Raw genomic sequence first — 17,674 nt, 5'->3', positions numbered from 1 at the left:
AGTGTCTCTGAAATAAACTCAAGAGCAAAACAGGGCTTTTTTTATAGGCATATAAACAACTTGCCAGTTAAAAGCCTATTTTTAGTAAAAATGACATAATCCAAAACAGCTCAGAGTTTAAACACAGTAACATCTCATGTCAACCTCGAACTGCGTGGATTATGACAGACAAAAGACTAGATAATGATGACAGTGACGGCCTTTGAAGAAGCATATTTCATACTCGAGCAGATTACTTCCAGATGGAAGTGGGAGGCAGTGACAGACTTCAGACGCCAATTAACCACGGCCACTTGAAGGGACAGTCGAGCCTGCCACTTGTAGTGCCAACAGCAAACACGGTGATGTCAAGACATGAGGGAGGAGGAGGGTCACATGAAAGTGATGAAAGTGAAAAAAATTACAATTTCAAAGATTTCGAGTTCTTATTGCACATCGCAAATTTTAAAGGATGGGAGACGTCTCACATTGAAAAAGAAAATACCTGAAAGTCCTGATGTGGTGAGAAGAATGAAGAACATTTTGTCTTGCTTGAAAGAAAGGGAGAAATATCAGATATTTAATATTTATTTGATCAGTTATGACAACCTAACAGCGTGAACAGCATAGTTAAAATCATACAGAGTTACATATTTTACTGACAATAAATCCATGTTGGGGGAGGGGGGGGGGGTTGTTTTCACACTCTCTCTTCTGGATAAGATTTCTCCTCTGGGGTGGCACTGAGGGTTCCTTGCAGACATAACTTATGTCCACATTTCTTTGTTCCCTCCTGATTCAGAGGAATGTGCTAATATTTCTGTTAGAGCTCCTTCAGTGACACAGCTCCAAGGAATGGGAACAACCAAAGGTCAGAGACGTTCAAATGCTTAAGAAGGATATTCATAAGCCACAATAAACTTTCCAGTTGGTTAATGAACTGGAGCGTCCTCGCTCTTTCTTTTTCCTCAGTCTCTCGCTCTCTCTTTCATACACACATACACAAACACACACTTAAAGCTCCCACAGCCCCACTAAGAACCAGCATTAAGATACTCAGTCTTTAGGCGGCTCAGCCTGGTACCGTGACTGCGAATTATGAGAGACAGCAGCTCATGTTTATCTTTCAGGCCCAGCGAGATGTCGGTGGTTTCCTTCAGTGCGTCCCTAACGTCACCCACTTGCTTCACCACATGCCCGTTCAGCTGTTGCTCTTCCCTTAGCTCAGTCTCTTGACTTTGTTTAAACTTCACCTCCAGCTCCACCAGGGACTTGTCCACGTTTGAAAAAGCCTCGCCGATCTGGGAGATCTCCCGCCGGAGGAACTTTCCGTAGCTGTCCTCTCCGTCCAGATCCTGGGCCACAGTCCGGCCGATGCCCTCGAGCAGGCGCGCCGAGTCCTCCGCCTGCAGCTTCGTGAGGACGAAGTCCTCCCTCACTACAGAGTCACTGTCCTCTAAGGCCGCGCATGGATACACGTCTGAAAATTTAAACAGCATCTGGCACTTCTCGGGATCTTCTGTCTCCTCGTAATCTCCATCCGGGACGAAGAAGTGATGGAAAGTGCCATTGGAGATCTCGGGCTGCAGGGGCCCAGTGTAGACTGCCGAGCAAATTGGCAGAGATGTGACGATGATGAGCAGCAGTGGGACGGGATCCATCATGCACCTCCTCTCTCTCTCCAGCGAACAGCATCTGGACTGGCAGCCGGATTCAGCGCGCAGTTTTCATCCCGACTCATATTACACAGTCCCCCGTCACCTAAAAGGCGCAGACTGCCTGTTTTAAGGCAGAAGGGCCCCTCTGCGGTGGCTCCAGGGTCAGGCAAAGCGCGCAGCACCAGTGCAGAGTCATGCGGCTGATCTTTGAGCGTCTGTGTTTCCGACCGCAGAATTTTAAGGCATGGTCCCCCTTTTGTTACAATCAGAAACCTTGCTAGACACTTTTCTGGGCATATTTGCACTTTTAGGTAGAACATTTGCACACTGAGAAGCATAAACTTACACACGAGAACCATTAACCATTTATTGATTTGATATTGATCCTTTTAATGCTCTTCTCTCAGGCCCTTGAGCCGCTACTAAGTGCATAGTGAACAGACGCTTTAAGATAAAGAGACAGCATTGGCCATAAATGTAAGTGATTGTCATATGATTAGAAAAGGGTGCAGGTAAGTGTATTTATGCAGCTCTTGTGAAGAGCAGTGCTTATTTCAATACAAGTGCATTCCCACTGTTTGCTTTTTGTCCTTTGTGGGGCGTTTTGTGGGCCTGAACATGATTTAAAGGGTCCAGGAAACAACAAGAGCAAGATTTTTGTGGGGAAAGTTGCATGTGATGTTTAGGTGTTTAGCTGGTTTTTACACGGATATAATACAGACACAGTTTTTTGTGGCAGCTGTTGGTAATAAGCCATAACATGCAAAATTGTTACATGTCTTAATTGCCTTTTTGGAAGCATGGAAACATCCATGGCATATAATAAGCAAAGCGTGGCTCACCAGCAAGAGGGTACAAAGTGCTTCCTTCTACATTCACAGTGACACTGTGCTGCTGAGAAATTGTGGGTTTTGGGATTCAGATGGATGTGACTTTGACATTTACTAACTAAAGGCACTCCTCAATAGAACAAACCTCCTACAGGAGAATAATTTCACACACCACGTGACAAATCCGGTGTCAGAAATATCAAAAGGAAAATGACAAAGAGCCAAATACAGCGATGGAGCATTAGACTTAAATTGGGCGAGCACACTCAAAAAAATAACTCTTTGAATGAACATAAAAAAATCATGGAAAGAATTTCCACATAATTAAAATTGCTTTATTTTAGCATTATGCAATTCTGTTATTCCAACTTAATGCACTTGATTAATTAATGATGAATCAACTGTTTCACTACATTTGAGTCCAACTTAATTTAATTGAGTTGATCCAACCCATGCAAATTACGTTAGTGTGACAAAAATGCTTAATCGTAATAGAAAGCCATTTATTAATGTGCAAATCCTTTCCATGATTATTTTAAGTTCATTAAATGAGTTATTTTTTTGGAGTGTTCAACAGTCTAGGGTCTGGCTAACATAAAATGTTAAGGCATTTATCATAACTTCCACTCCATCCATCCTCTTATCTTTACCAGGGTTGCAGGGAGGTTGGGGCCTATCCCAGATGTGATAGGGTGACAGTCAGAGTACTGGACAGGTCACCAGTCTATCACAGAGAAACAAACAACCATCTGCACTCATGTTCACAGATATTTTAGAAACGACAATTAACCTAATCCTAATTACTGCGTGACTTTTAACTGTGGCAGGAAACCAGAGTACCCAGAGAGAACCCACTGCAAACTTGGCCAGATTACAGATTTATACCCAAGACCTTTTTGCTGCGAGGCAACATAGCTGGACTGGCCATCGGGCATGCCTGGCATTTGCCCGGTGGGCCGATGTGATTTTTCGTTTTTATGGGCCGATCTTTGTTTGTTTTTCCGTAACGGTATAAACACTGAAAGGTGGTGGATTGGCCAGATGCTGGGAGATGTGTAAAAATAACTCAGTTGTTTGGTGGTGGCTATCGCGGAGCTTCCACAGATTCAGTAACATTAGCAAGTGGTGGAGGCCAGTAGGTGGATGAGAGAAAGGGGAGGCAGGAGGAGGACAGACCCGAGGCGGCCGCCAGTCCGAGTGTCAGGTGAACTGAATTTCAGGTAAGAAGTTATGAAAAGCTTGATCAGCTGTTGTTAGAATTTATTTGATATTAATTTCTAGTATCAACTGATGTTTGCTGGAGCCACAGCTGTAAAAGCTGCTGGTCATGATGTCGGTTTGGATATGTGGTGAGAGGGAAACATGAAGATGCAACCAGGAGATGTCCTTACTGGATCATCAGAGCTGAACAGGTGATGGAGAAACAGATTTACCTTTTAGGTGACATGAATGAGTTGAAGGGAAGTTATGAACTGTTTCTGAGAAACAAATAACACCAGGATCCTTTTCTAAGTACACTGAAAAAAAGGGACTGGCCATCTCTTGGATTTATGTAAGCATCTTGCATGTATTTAACACAATTACCTCATGTTTTAAAGATAAATGTAACTATATAGTGTAAAAACTACATGATATGCAGAAAGGGTGTATTAAATTGTTCATATCATGTTCAGGTGAAGTAAGTCAATAAGATAGCAACGTTGAATCTCGTGAAACCACGCGTGATTTCATCTCGCGGGCTTTGGATCGTGGTTCAAAAAAGGCATCCATCTCAGTTAAGTCGAGCAGCCAACTCTACGTTTTTGGTATGTCTTGATTTTTTGAATTAATATTTACCATATTTCAGCCAAATGTAGTTAAACGTCTAGAGTGTCGCCATGTAACATGCTAAAAAAGAGCCATTAGCTTATTTGCTGTTTTATCTGTTATCAAAGAATTGGCGCTTTTTCATTTGAATTTGTCTTTGGCACAAGAGCCGTAATATCACATTAAACCTAATTACGAGGCACTCATAACATAATTTGGTTTTCTGTGTGAATAGATTTGCCAACTGACTCTTCAGTTACATTGTGTATTTACTGCACCGTGGTGTTAGTGAGATTTTGGACATTGAACAGCTTTAGCTAATATCATCAGTGGCATTATGCTAGCTTACATCCCTACCCCTCCTGCCCTCACCTGCTGTCCTTTTGTTTTTGTTTTTTTTGCTGCACATTGAGAGACCACATCTATTCTGCATTTCACCAGGAGTCAGCTGATGGATTGTGGGTTCAAGGTGTTATGGTAAGAAAGTATATTCTATTTTCGTTTCTGTAACTTAATTATAATAGGTTTTTTATAATTATTAGGTGCATGCATACTCACCCTATTAATACAACTGAGAAATCCAAAATCTGCCATAGGTTTAACTTATACCTGTATGTATTGTCAGAAAGGTGATTACTGGACTCACATTAATGCACACTTGAACTAAAATGAGGTTGTAACTTGTGGGTTCTTGGGTTGCAAATCAGAAACAAACATCTTTGGATTTTTTTAATCCCATAAGATCTGGAAACACAGTTTTTATTCAACAAAACATTACTGATTAACCAAGCACAGTGCCTGCTGTTATTTCAAAATAATTTTATGTCATTTCAGATAAAATGCAGCATTCCAGTGCATCCCAACCATGCCTTTACAGTCAAGGTTTCTGACGGAGCTGAGTTTCTCTCTGACAGTCTGCTGAAAGTGTTTGCAAAGTGATCGGGGGAACAGTGCACAAAGCTAAAGGATGTAGCTGCCATGATGACAGTAAGAACTTTAAAATTCTTTAACTACAAAGTGTATATGTATTGCATTAGGTCAGTAAAAGATTTTTATGCTGCATCCATTGAAACAGTCAACTATTACCTGTGAGTAATGATTCCACTAAAAGGATGCCATTCTTTTTCGTCATGCATTTACTGGCCCACTGAGAAAAAATTATCTTTTTTTAAAAATATATGTTCTGGAAACTATATATCCATAAAGTTGATGTCAAACAGGAACTTTTGATATTGCTTTGTAGATGCTGGTGTTGCATGTTGACTGGTTTAAAAAGTCAAGTTTTTGTCTGGGATCATTTTCTTCTGTGCTACTGAAAAGTTCACAAATCTCTGTTTTCTTTGTTATAATACTTTAGGATGACATTAATGCTTGAAGTCCCTCATCAAAGTGCTCCGCATCTGTGTGAAAGACAATTGCAACATCTTGGTGCAGGAGTTCATGGTGAGTGTTTTATGAGTAGATTGTGGCTTTGCAACATTTAAAAATGCATTTAGTTATCCACTTGATCCTCATTGGACTGGTTAGGACCAGTAGTCCTCTTTAATAATTTGAAGTTCACATGAGGCCTGGTAGTGAACTCGGCCGCCGGCCCTTGAGGCCCCACCCCTACCCCTGTATTAGGGGTCACATCAGTGTGAAAAAACTTTAAATTTGTCATTCTAGTGAACAAAGAAAAATCCCCCCAGTATTTACATTAGCTTTTGTTTGAAAAAAAAAAAAAAAAGACCAACTGACCAACAGCTAACCAAATTGTGGGGCTGAAAGTCTAAATTCTAACATCTTCTGAGTGACATAACCTGGATTTCTGATGGGCCGGTGTCTTTCTAACAAAAACTAATGTAAAGCATTTGAAATTATTATGTTTTTCACCCTCTCTTAGAAACTCTGTTAGACCATGAATGGCAGCATGGCAGGCCACTCTTTGGCTATAGCTATTTACTATGTTGCTTGCATTGGTTTAAATTACTCTAACATTAGAACTGGTAGATTCAAAAGAGATGAGTTTAAAAGGGAATCTTAAAAAAATGTTTTGTGTTTAACCAGGACTTGACTGAGGCCACTGCACAGATTGAGAAAACCACAATGAACATCTGTCTCCAGAGATGCGCCAGGCAATGACTTTTCTGATGTTGGCATCATCATCGAGGGTATAGTAGTTCTTCAAGATCTGGATAACGTGACCTTTGCAGTAGCCATGCTGTTTGGACCTTTTTTATTCCTTCAATATGAGTTACCCATCACAACTCTGCTACACTTTTGAGGTGATTCAATGGGTGGTAATGGAGTTGGATGCAACTCAGCTCTCAAGAAAAGCTCACAACTAAGACAAAACTGCTCCTGCAACGAAGCTCACTGTTATGCATGTGAGGTGATCAGCTCTAGGTGAGAGGACATTTAAATCTCACACTTGTTCTGCTGCATTTTTGAAGCTCAATTCCAGGAGCAGATCGCAGGGTTCATTTTTATATACTCTGCAACTGCCATGAGGACGAGCCGTTTTTTGTTCTTGTTTGTTTTTCCTTTTGCTCTGTACAAGTTCTCTGTTTGTCTGTTTGGCAGCATTTTTCAATTTCTCTTTGTATTTTTTCTTTCTTTTACTAGTGAAGAGATGTAGCATGAACAGTTATACAGTCTAAATATCCCATATGGGTCGTGTGAAATGGTATTTTCAGTTTCATTCAGTTGAAGTAAGGAACGTTGAATATTTCTAAGTGTGCTGTTTTGAACCAAGATGTCACAGTATGATCAGTGCTGTAATTTTTGACAGTCACTGTATCAATGTTATTTTTGTGTCTCTTGAATAAAGGTTTTGACCTGCAAGTGCTAATTTCTTTAGTTATTGGGGTAAAATGGGTAATGTTAATAGGAAGGTGTTTGCCAATTCAGTAACCTAATTTAATGTTAATGGAAACTAACATTACCTCAAATTGTTTAGTTATAATTGTTGTTTAACTGAATCTTGACGTCAGAGGCCTTAAATAGAATGTTTTGTATTGTCCTGTAACATTTTTCAAAAGAAACAGTCTAATTTCTTTGCTGTGATTGATTCCAGAGAACACGGAAGAACTGACATTATTTAACTGTTGATTTATATAGATTCAGTGGAGGAGTAATGTCAGTTTAATTCTTTACCTACTGCAGTGAAATTAGACATTTTGTTTTGAAAGGTTACTGGTGGATGCCAGCAACCATCTTGGAAGAGAACAATACAATCTGTTATAAGGCCTCCATTTGAAAATTGTGTATTTGATACTAGAATATAATAGCAAAATGTAATTTGAAGATAACATGTAGTATTTAAGTGACCAAGTAGTATTGGGTAAAAGTTATTGAATGGTGTTGGGATAAAGTGAAAAAATTGTGAAGGATTAAAATATTCCAAGAGCTCAAATTACTTCATCAAAACATGTTTAAGTCACATTTTATCAACACAAATTGCACAGGTTTATTGAACATGAATAAATTGTGTTAATTTAACTCAATTGTTTAAGTTGCTGCCAAAGCAAAACATCTGTGTGCAACAAATGTCCACCATTGAATTAAGTAAATCCAACAACATATTTTTTTCAGTGTAGCTGACAGCTGGTAACTGTGCAGGGGCGGGTCTAGCAACGTTTGTCCAGGGGGCCAGGTAGGGCATTAACAGGGAAGGGGGGCACAAAGAAATACTTTTCTTTGTTATGTCATTTAAAAACTTTGAATACATAATTATCTGAATCTTACAACAAAAGTGGTCATCTGACTAAATGTATAGAAATCCATTATTGTTCATAGTAATTTTTTTTAGGGTCCCATCATAATTTCTTCAGAAGTAGCTAAGTACTGTATATGATGCCAGTATTTTCCCACATTTTCTAGATTCTGTACCAGTACTGTGTGTAAAATACCATCAAAAAGTCAATTAAGTTTTATTCTTTCTCACCTGTCTTTCTATCTCCTTTCACTTTTTAAAGGTTATGTTAGAAAAAATATCTTGCCCTGCCATGCTGATTATTGATGTGGTAAATGAATAGTTTATGAAAATATCCTTAAATCTGTCATTTATTATTTTTAATATTCACTAATGGTCATGTCTCACCTGTAGTCTTCTCTGTCTTAATTTCAGGTTTCCACCATGTGTTTCCACCATGTGTTGTAGATATATGCCAACAAGACAGTGTATATCACTGTGACAACAGCGTTTGTTTTCATTCAAAGGCTTTATGGTTTTTCCTATAATACCTGGTGGGCGGGTCTCTAGTCAAAATGCCCGGGCTGATTTTTTGTCCCAGTCCAGCCCTGCGAGGCAACAGTGCTAACTACTGTGCCACCGAGCCGTCAATATAGACTTCAAAAAATAGGGAGGCTATGATTACAAGGCTTGATGTAGAATTTTCTGTGCGTTTTTGTCCTTTACAGGTTAAACCACAATAAATAGTAAAGGCATGTACATAGTGTGTGTATGGTTGTCTGTCTCTTCTAACCCCAGTGATTTTCCTGTGGTTTGAACTCTTGGGTGATCTTGTGAATTTTGTGAGTCCAGCTAACTAACCACTCTTAGTAGATTGTATCATGTCAGCTCAACAAGAATAATTTAAGTTGCTGAATTTCATGCAGATCCTACATGATTTAATTACATTCACCACCGAAACATGAAATTATTTTGTTCACATTACAAGCTTGAAATTTGTAAATGTAACAACCACCCAATTTCATTTTTTTGAGTGCAATGTAACAAGTCCGATCCACGGAGGCATCACCCCACCACCTACTGAATCCAAAGGATCAACTGTCATTTTCCAGGTGCCACACTAGCAGGGGTGGGCAACATTTTTTAGAAATGTATTTGCTAAAGTGAATGAAGAGCTGCATTTTGAACAAACTGAGTAGAAGCATTCTGTACATAATGCTCAACTCTATGAACATTTGTGGGGAAAAGAATGAATTCTTAATTCAAAAACAAAAATCTTTGTGTTAGAAATTGTCTACTTTTCCTCAGTATGGTGTATTGTGGCACAAAACAATCCATTTAAAAGCTATATCAATTTTATTTTTCACAATATAATTTTAATCTTTAGAATAAAGGTGCTGAAGTTTATTGCAGAAAAAACATTTGGATTACCCTGTGCTAAAATCAAGTCATAGGGCAGTACAGACTTGCTATAGTCAAAGACGTCACGGTCCATTAATTGGAGGCTGTGTTTTATAGATTTTTTAAATGTTAGCGGATGTTTAATTTCCCATTGAAGACATTAGGGGTCATATTGAGATAGCGCATGGGTCAGTTCTGGCCCTCTGGCTGTATGTTTTCTACATTTGCACTAGAGGTTACCTCCAGAACCCCCCTGTCTATACACTGATGGGTTAGAGCTGCTGTGGTGGTGGGGGGGCCTCCAAATTAATATGTAGTTTTAATGTTGTGCTGTGCCTCCATGGGGATAGGAGTGTCTCAAACAGATTTAGTAGTTAATGCATTTTTATTATATTTTCAGACTGTGAGAATATAGTGAGCAGTGAGCACTCACTCTGATGACTTTAGTCAGGTGATTACATTACTGTAAAGGGGAGAGTCCCCTGGGCTTCGATCCCCTCTAATGCACATCCTGTCCAAGATAATTGCATCATCACCGGGTGGCCTCAAATATGGCTCACAGCTTGTCAGCAATAGTCACCCAAATTGGAAACATATGGTGAGTTGTAAACACAAGGCTGGAAATGTCTTGTTTGGTCCTGTGTTTGATCCATATAGTATTTGCTATAGAGGGGATGCATCTTTGTCACTAAACAATGAGGTAGAGCGGTTGGAAATGCTTTTTTTTTTTTTTTTACAATAATACAAAACAGACTGGATTTATTCATGAACTAGGACCATGCAAAAATATTCAGTGAGCTCTAAATTTGCAGTATTTCACATTCAGCATGCAGGAGTTGCTGTTCCTTCACTTGCCTTTCTTGACTGACACCAACAAGCAGTTTAGAGCAGCAGGATAAAAGCAGGATTTATAGGATTTGTCAACAGGAAGGATATAGGTCAGCAAGATGTAAGCTGACAGCAGCAGCAAACAAAACCAAAAAAATAAAAAAAAAAGGTAGGAAAACAACAGTTGAATAGAGATTGGGGTTACTCTTATGGACAGAAATGGACTGATGGAAAAGTGGAAATACAGGGGGGGCAACTGCTGCAGAAAGAGGTAATGGGCTTTTCTGCATTCTGCTTTTTATTTAATAATTAATGCTAACACAGTCTAGGCTCCTTCTAAGAGTATCAGTAAGCCATGTCAGCATACATAATGGGAGGTTTCCCTCTCTATAATGTTAAAGCATCTCTTAAAACCTTGTGGCAAGGCAGACTGATGCTTGGATAAAGAGGATGATTAATCAGAAGCAGATGTGCTGTTTAGTCAGAAAACCCACATTTGAGATGATTTATGGCCCCAGAAAAATATAGTTAGAGTTCCCCACAGTTATGTCACATATAAAAATCAGGGAGCCCATACAGGTGGATGTTGAGGTGGTGGAGGGGCTGACACAGCTGGTGTCATTATAGGGCAACAGTGGCAAAGAGATTGAACATATGGAGCTTAAATGCACCCCAAAAGTGGGGTGGGGATGATGGGAGGGGACAGAGATATGATGTATATGACACAGTGCAGCTTGAGATGACTGGTTGAACTAGCTCACAGGCCTCCCTCCAGATTAAGCTCATTGCTGTAACTGTTCTAATGCAGGGATTTCCCATAAATGAAGTGTATTCTATCTCATCTTAGTCTTCATGGAAATATGTTTCAATTGCACTTTGAAATACATGTGAGAAATGCTACAAATGCACATGTTTTTCATTTCCCGTCAGCTCTGGGTCATCGGAGTGTTGCTTGTTTGTTTGAAACTGCTGTTGCACTTCTGAACACACTGCTGAATGAGGGAAACAAGCAGAGACAGCTTGAGGCTTCTCGGCATGCAGGCCCTCTCTGTTTCTTCTTAAGTCACACACCTGAATAAATACAGCGTCTCTCAATATAAACACGAACAGAATAAACTGTCCTGCTCGCAGAGGCAGAGCGGGGTACCATGGGGTAAAATAAAGCCGCCCAAAAGCAGATGTAACAACACATGCAGAAACAAATATAATTTAGCGGAGTTGGAAGGGATGTTCTTGTTGATCCACTATTGTTGACTTTGTGAGTGTGTACGTGTGCAGTGCATGTGAATAAGAAGGCCCAGAGTCTATTGTTTCTAGCAGATCCCTATTTGATGGTGATGGGCTTCCTCATGGTGCATAGGTCGAGGCCCTGCGGGCTGCGTGGGAGACTGCAGAAACAGCGAGCTGACTCACTGTGAGACTGTGAGTCAGCTCGCTGTTAATGACTTCATGCTCATTTCATTCCATCAAAAGGATTATTTTGATGTGATCATTCATATCAGGCTCATGCTCACATGTTTTATTAAAGCAGAGGATTTAAAACGGTGACCTCCGCTAATCAGCAAAAAAGTTTCCAAAGCACGCAGAGAGGACAAACCTCAACGCAACCCTCTAAATCTCTCTATAGCCACTTCAAATCTGTACAGGACCCCCTCAGTCCAGAAAGCATGCATGTTGGGTTAGGCAGTGATTCCAAATTGGCCACAGGTGTGGATGTGAGGATGAAGGGTTGTTTGTCTCCCTGTGTCAGCCCCGTGACAGTCCTGGTACCAATCTGGCCTCCGCACCCTCTGGCTACACACTTGACTCCTTTTTTTTTTTTTTTTGTTTTTTTTTTGTTTTTAAATGACATCAGAAACAGCAGTATGCGACATTACGTGATGGCAGAGCTTCAGTTCATCCTTTGTCATTTTTTTTTTTTTTTTTTTTTTTTTTTTTTAATAAATAGGACAGGGGGAATGAATGAGAGAAAGAGGGGGAGAGAAAGAAAGAAAACCAAAGGGGAGAAGAGACGGTGAGAAGGGGGGGAAGAGAGAGAGAAAAAAAAAAAGAACTCCTGGGTCACCTGTATGGAGAAAAAAAAAAAACAAACAAAAAAAAACAAACAGAGGAGACAGCAAACAACAAAGAGCAACATAATAATAGAGAAAACAAAGCACCATCACAATAAACTAGCTAGTCATAGATATCAATATTTACTAAATAATAAACGATATTGTGCAGCACGCAAGATAGACAGCGCACAGTGTGCTTTGAGGTAGCAGCCAAGAAAGCTTTAGTCCGCGTCTGTGAATACCCATGTGTACACACTTGACTCCTTTTGCAAACCAAACAGCCTCAAGCAGAAGTGGGTTATGAATCTTGCTATTGTTAGCTGATTACTTAGCACGCCACCTTCTCATCCGAACACGATCACTTGTGGCATCAAAAAACATGTTAGCAGCCAAATTGATGGATGACATTATGTGACTCCATCTATTTGTTTTTATACAATCTATGAACTCCATAGCAGAGACTCAATAGAGTTACACCATAGTGGAGTAGGAGAGGGATTGGATTTGAGCCTGTGGAGACCTGTCTACTGTGAACTGGGAAAGGCTCCAGCCCCTCTCACCGCCCTAGTTAGATGAAAGATTAATGAAGGACTGTTGCTGCAGTTCTGTGAGAAAAAATGCTATCTTTGGAGGACTGCATCAGACTGGCATTTTGGCCATATGCCCTTAAGTGTTTTTTCATTAAATATTCAAGAGAGGTAGTTTTGTAAAATGAGCTAAATTTGGCAGCAACATACAGGAAAACAAATCAGGGTGTTGAAAAAAACAAAAGTGCCAAACAGAAGTGTAAGAAACTTTGGTGAAAAACTGGAAATAAATGTAACATTTTAAATGAAAAAAAGATTGTTTTATATCTCATGCTTCAGTAAAACAAGTTGGATCTTCATAAACACATGGGTAAGCCTTTCAGTCTTGACTGTGCACCACCACAGGACAATCAAGTATTTGTTTCAAGCTGTGTTGGTTTGATTTTTGCAGATCACATGCCGAGTCAGATCAGTCAGATCTCACTGCAGCTGCAGTTGAAATTGATTAGCATCCAAAGCGTGAACTGTAAGGGGTTTGGGAATTAACCGTAAAGTCAGAAGGCTTTTCTCTGGCTTGCTATTGATCCCAGTTTGACAATCTTACAAGCAAAAAGAAGAAATCCACTGAAGCCAATCAAATAATTGTTAAATAATTGTCAGCAGCCCCAATAGACTATTGTTATAACTACAAAACATGCCACTGTCAGCTGTAGCATTATGATCAGTCACAGTAGGGTTTATGCCTTTATGTTATGAACTGCGCATACTCATCACCGAAAGCAACAAGGTCTCCAGCCCATCTGTGATGAAGGAGCATTAAATTATTAATCCACTGGAAATCCACCTGCTGAAGGTCACATTTATATTCAAAAGTCTAAACGAGGGAGATTTTTCTCACACTGCCCTTCCCTCCTGTGCACTGTCTCTCTGTCGTCTCCCCGTGCTCATCACTCGTTTCCTGCGTTGAGTCGCCCGCTTTAATGATGACTTTTCATGTGGAAACTCTGCAGATTTCACCTCCCACGCAAGTGTTGACACGGAATTAAGTGCCCCTAGTTCCACACAGCTACACAGCTTCCACTGCTTGCTTTACTAGAGTGTGCTTTACTGAACTTCTTGTAAAAGTTCACACATTTTTCTGGACTGCGTTCACTTTTCATAGATTTTCTGAGCATTGTGTTGCAGCTTGCACCTTTAAAACATAAAGAGAACCAGTTTGCTAATGATTATCACACCGGCATTGAGACCATCAACAGCAGCGCAACAGTGACTGACATCAGAGCTGTGCGGTATGACTGTCTTCAGTGCTACCAGCATAAAAGTTTGTATAAACACACACGAATGAGAATAATCAGGATAATAATCACAAACATGAACCAGTAATATGTTAAAGTGGCCAAGCAGATGCAACATAACACATTTTTACAAGGTAGGACCAGATGTTGGATTAATCTTTTCATGTTTACTTTGAAGCAGCATGCACTTCACTGTCAGTTTTCATGTTCTCTAATAGGAAACGACCAAAAAATGCTTTCAAAAGTAAAATGAGTTCTGGTGTGGGAGTACACCCACTCTCCTAATACTATTACTGCTAACTCTATTATGAGAATAATAGCATGATGGCATAAAAAGATGGAGTCTGCTCATTAAGGTCCTGGTGCTTCAGAGACGCAGGTTTTGCTTTGTCCCTCTGCACAGCCGCCAAATCGTTCATCCATTGAGCTCTGTGAAGTAATTTGAGGCTGCTTCTCTGTGCAGGAGGCTTTACCTAGGTCCACTCATCCATCATCGCTGTTATTCACGCCTCATATCTGAGTCTCACCTCTTTACACCCAGCTCATTTTCCCAACGTGCGTGCTGCACATCTATCTTCCCCTCGTATGCTCTGCAAAATACCAAATTATATTCTTATAAATGTTACTCAAAGTGGTTCAGCTGCGTGTCTAAAATTGTCTCTCTCTGATAGGTATTATGCCACCAGATAAGAAAAAAACTTGCTCACGATGACAAAAATGGCTACCATGTATCCATTTAGAATGCGTGTTGCTAACAAAAAACCCCAAAAAACCAAAAATGAAGCTGATGGGAACGCTGTCTGGATTGTTTGGGCTACTGCATGACCTTTAGGAGCAAAAAAAAAAAAAAAAAAAACCAGACTATGAGCCCCAATTTTTCTAATGGTGTGACAGAAGAAAACTTGTTACTTGATGGAAACTCTGGTGAGCACTTAATCAGAAGGTTTGGGGTTCGATCCCCTGGCTCCTCCAGTGTCGTTGCTGTGCCAAACAGTGATTTCAAATGTTTCTGTATATTTTCTGTGTAATACTTTTGCTTACACTGGCACATAGACTGGAGTCAACAGGAATTATGAAGGGCTTATATATAAAATAAACAAATGACCTGTTTTGTAAGTATATTCATGACTGCATTATTGTGCCTACAGTATAATCAGTCCAGTCGTTTTTGACCACAAAGAATATCTTTGCAGAGCTGTGATGTTATATTTTTTGCAATTTCTGCTGCCCTCCTGGCCACATCTCTCTGGAAAAAGACATTTTAAATGTCAATTACACTTTTAGTCACTGATTGCAGCTTCTACATCGTGACATGAATGTTCTTTCTGGTTCAAAATGGCTTGATATCATTCATGAGAGATATGTTTGACAGATTATAGGCCAACAAGTGATTTGCAACAGTTCAAATATGGGCAATCATTTTTGGCAGATGGTCACGTTTCGACACAACAGTTGTCGCCGATGCATTCATTAGCATGTTAGCTTCTGCATTAAGCACTTAAACTGCATAGAGCGTGTGTCAATGGTTGAACACAATGTAAAAGGCTTTTGAGTGGTAAGCGAAAAGCCAGACCAGTAAATACCAGTCCATTTAGCTGGTGAGAAAACTCACTCGGAACATCCTCCACGCTGACGCAGAGGGTGCAGAGAAAAATGTTAGTGGGCTTTCAACCTGTGAGGATCATGTCTGCACAAAATGTCATGGCACACTGACTAAAAGATTGTGAGATCTCTTTCTGGAGAACGACCATGAATCATCTTTGAATCATCTCTCTAGGACAACTAAAACTTAACTACCAGATGAAATCAGTGGAAATTCATAAATATTCTGACTTGCTTGTGAAAACACATTTTTCCATTACAAATCTCATTAAGTACACATTATGGAAGAGTAAACACCTCCCTACATAATGCTGAGAGCATTTTCCTGCACTGAGCTATCTCAGTGCTCTGATTTGTTGCTGCTGGTCTTTATTTACTCGCTGTCCTGTTTACACATCTGTGCTGGTGGATTTATGACGGCAGTCTCAGGGGATCTATTGATTGCCTTTCTAACTTGTAGTGTAGATCTGTGTTGTATCAATAACGTCAGTCACATGGCGCTGCTCTTGGAGACCAAGAACTGATGTCTGCAGTCAGGGGTGGAAAGATAGTTAAATCATTCAGTATATGGTTGCTCAGCCTAAAATGTGAATAACCTTTCTGTTTTAGTGGCAGAGCTACTAACGTGCTTCTCAGTGGAGAATAAATATTGTATTGAACCAGAGCATCTGTCGTTTTGTGGGGAGCAGACATGTGAAAAGATTGCTTGTCTCTCTGGAGCCTTTTCATCCATTTGTTTGACTTTCTTACATTATTCATTCATTTTTTTCCTTCTTTTTTTCAGCAGAATCAGAATGTTCTCAGTTTGTTTTATTCGATATATGACAACAATAATAATATAAATGATAATCATGGCACCCATCACAGCAATATTTGGACACCGAGGGTCTCTTTTGTCTTTTATTTAATCCTCAGTTTGAAAACAGCCACAAGAGCCTCACAGTAATCGGAACTGGTTTATATGGTCAGTGTTTTCCATCAGACTTGGACGTGCTTTAAAACTGAACAGTGAAACTTTTTGTGGCTAAAATATAAAATAACAAGTCGAGCTTCTCAAGGGTTGACTGTTCAATCAAGCCTTGAAAAAAAATAACTATGTATATAACTTTTTTCAAAATGTGAGAGAGCCACTTTGTTAGGTACACCTTCATAGTACTGGGGTGAACCCCCTTCTGAAGCAGAAGCTATCTCCTCTTCCAACACAGGTTCTCTATTGGATTGAGAGCAGCTAAGCATTTGAGCAGTGCACAGTGTATTCTTTGTTATGTACTGTATATAAAACACAGTTTGAGACCTTCCTGCTGTCAGAAGATGGGTACACTGTGGTAATAAAGGAATGGACATGGTAAGCAACAATACTCAAGTAGGCTGTGAGGTTTAAATGATGGTCAGTTGGTACTAAGGGGCTCAAAGTGTGGCAAGAAAATATCTCCCACACAATTACACTGCAGGCCTGAACATCGATACAAGAGGAGTGGCACTGCGCTTCTGCTGTAGCTCATCTGCTTGAAGGTTCAGCATGTTTCAAGTTTTATTTGTCATGTACAGGTAAAATGGCACATTACTACTGGAAATGAAATTCTTGGGTTCAGAGCACTCTCAATATCGCACATAAAAAGGTAAGTAAGTAACACTTGGATAAAAATAAGATGAGGTATATAAATAAAGAAAAAAATATAACAGAATAAAATAAATAAATACAGATTACTAAAACTACTGTAGGCTCTCGTGTAGAGGTGTAGACTGATTGTACAAAATAAACTGCCCAGTGTTTCAGTAGTTCAGTAGACTGATGGCTCGTGGGTAGAAACTGTCCCTGAATCTGCTGGTGCGGGTCTTTATGCTTCTGCCAATACAGGAGCATCCAGAGTGTAAGATCAGTGCATTCATGTTGTGCCTACAGACATGCTCTTCTGCATATCTTGGTTGCTTGAGTTGCAGTTACCTTCCTCTCAGCTCAAAGCAGTCTGACTATAATAATTGCAGCTCACTGAATAGTTTCTCTTTTTCAGACCATTCTC

At 39.9% G+C, this 17,674-nt stretch overlaps 1 protein-coding gene and 1 long non-coding RNA gene across 2 annotated transcripts; one reads left to right on the top strand and one right to left on the bottom strand.

Moving 5' to 3' along the window:
• Positions 1 to 551: 551 nt before the first annotated feature.
• fibina (fin bud initiation factor a) lies at positions 552 to 1,789 on the bottom strand. The gene has a single exon (XM_085465142.1). The coding sequence runs from the start codon at positions 1,641 to 1,643 to the stop codon at positions 1,014 to 1,016; it is 630 nt and encodes a 209-aa protein (XP_085321268.1). The 5' UTR covers positions 1,644 to 1,789; the 3' UTR covers positions 552 to 1,013.
• Positions 1,790 to 4,184: 2,395 nt separating this feature from the next.
• On the top strand, positions 4,185 to 7,096 carry LOC146704730 (uncharacterized). The gene is made up of 4 exons (XR_014921207.1): positions 4,185 to 4,750; positions 5,108 to 5,260; positions 5,631 to 5,716; positions 6,320 to 7,096. It is a non-coding gene; the product is annotated as an uncharacterized LOC146704730 (long non-coding RNA).
• The last annotated feature ends 10,578 nt before the right edge of the window (positions 7,097 to 17,674 follow it).

This window comes from Copadichromis virginalis, linkage group LG7 (genome assembly GCF_057382275.1).
Source record: "Copadichromis virginalis isolate Kocher_CV1m ecotype Utaka linkage group LG7, C_Virginalis_male_GT1.1, whole genome shotgun sequence".
NCBI lineage: Eukaryota > Metazoa > Chordata > Actinopteri > Cichliformes > Cichlidae > Copadichromis > Copadichromis virginalis.
Note: the sequence above shows the minus strand (reverse complement) of the source record. Positions and strands in the feature narration are given on the sequence as shown.

What these genes read in the sequence shown, in the direction of transcription:
- fibina (XM_085465142.1), bottom strand. Translation starts at nt 1,643, where the DNA reads ATGATGGATCCCGTCCCACTGCTGCTCATCATCGTCACATCTCTGCCA.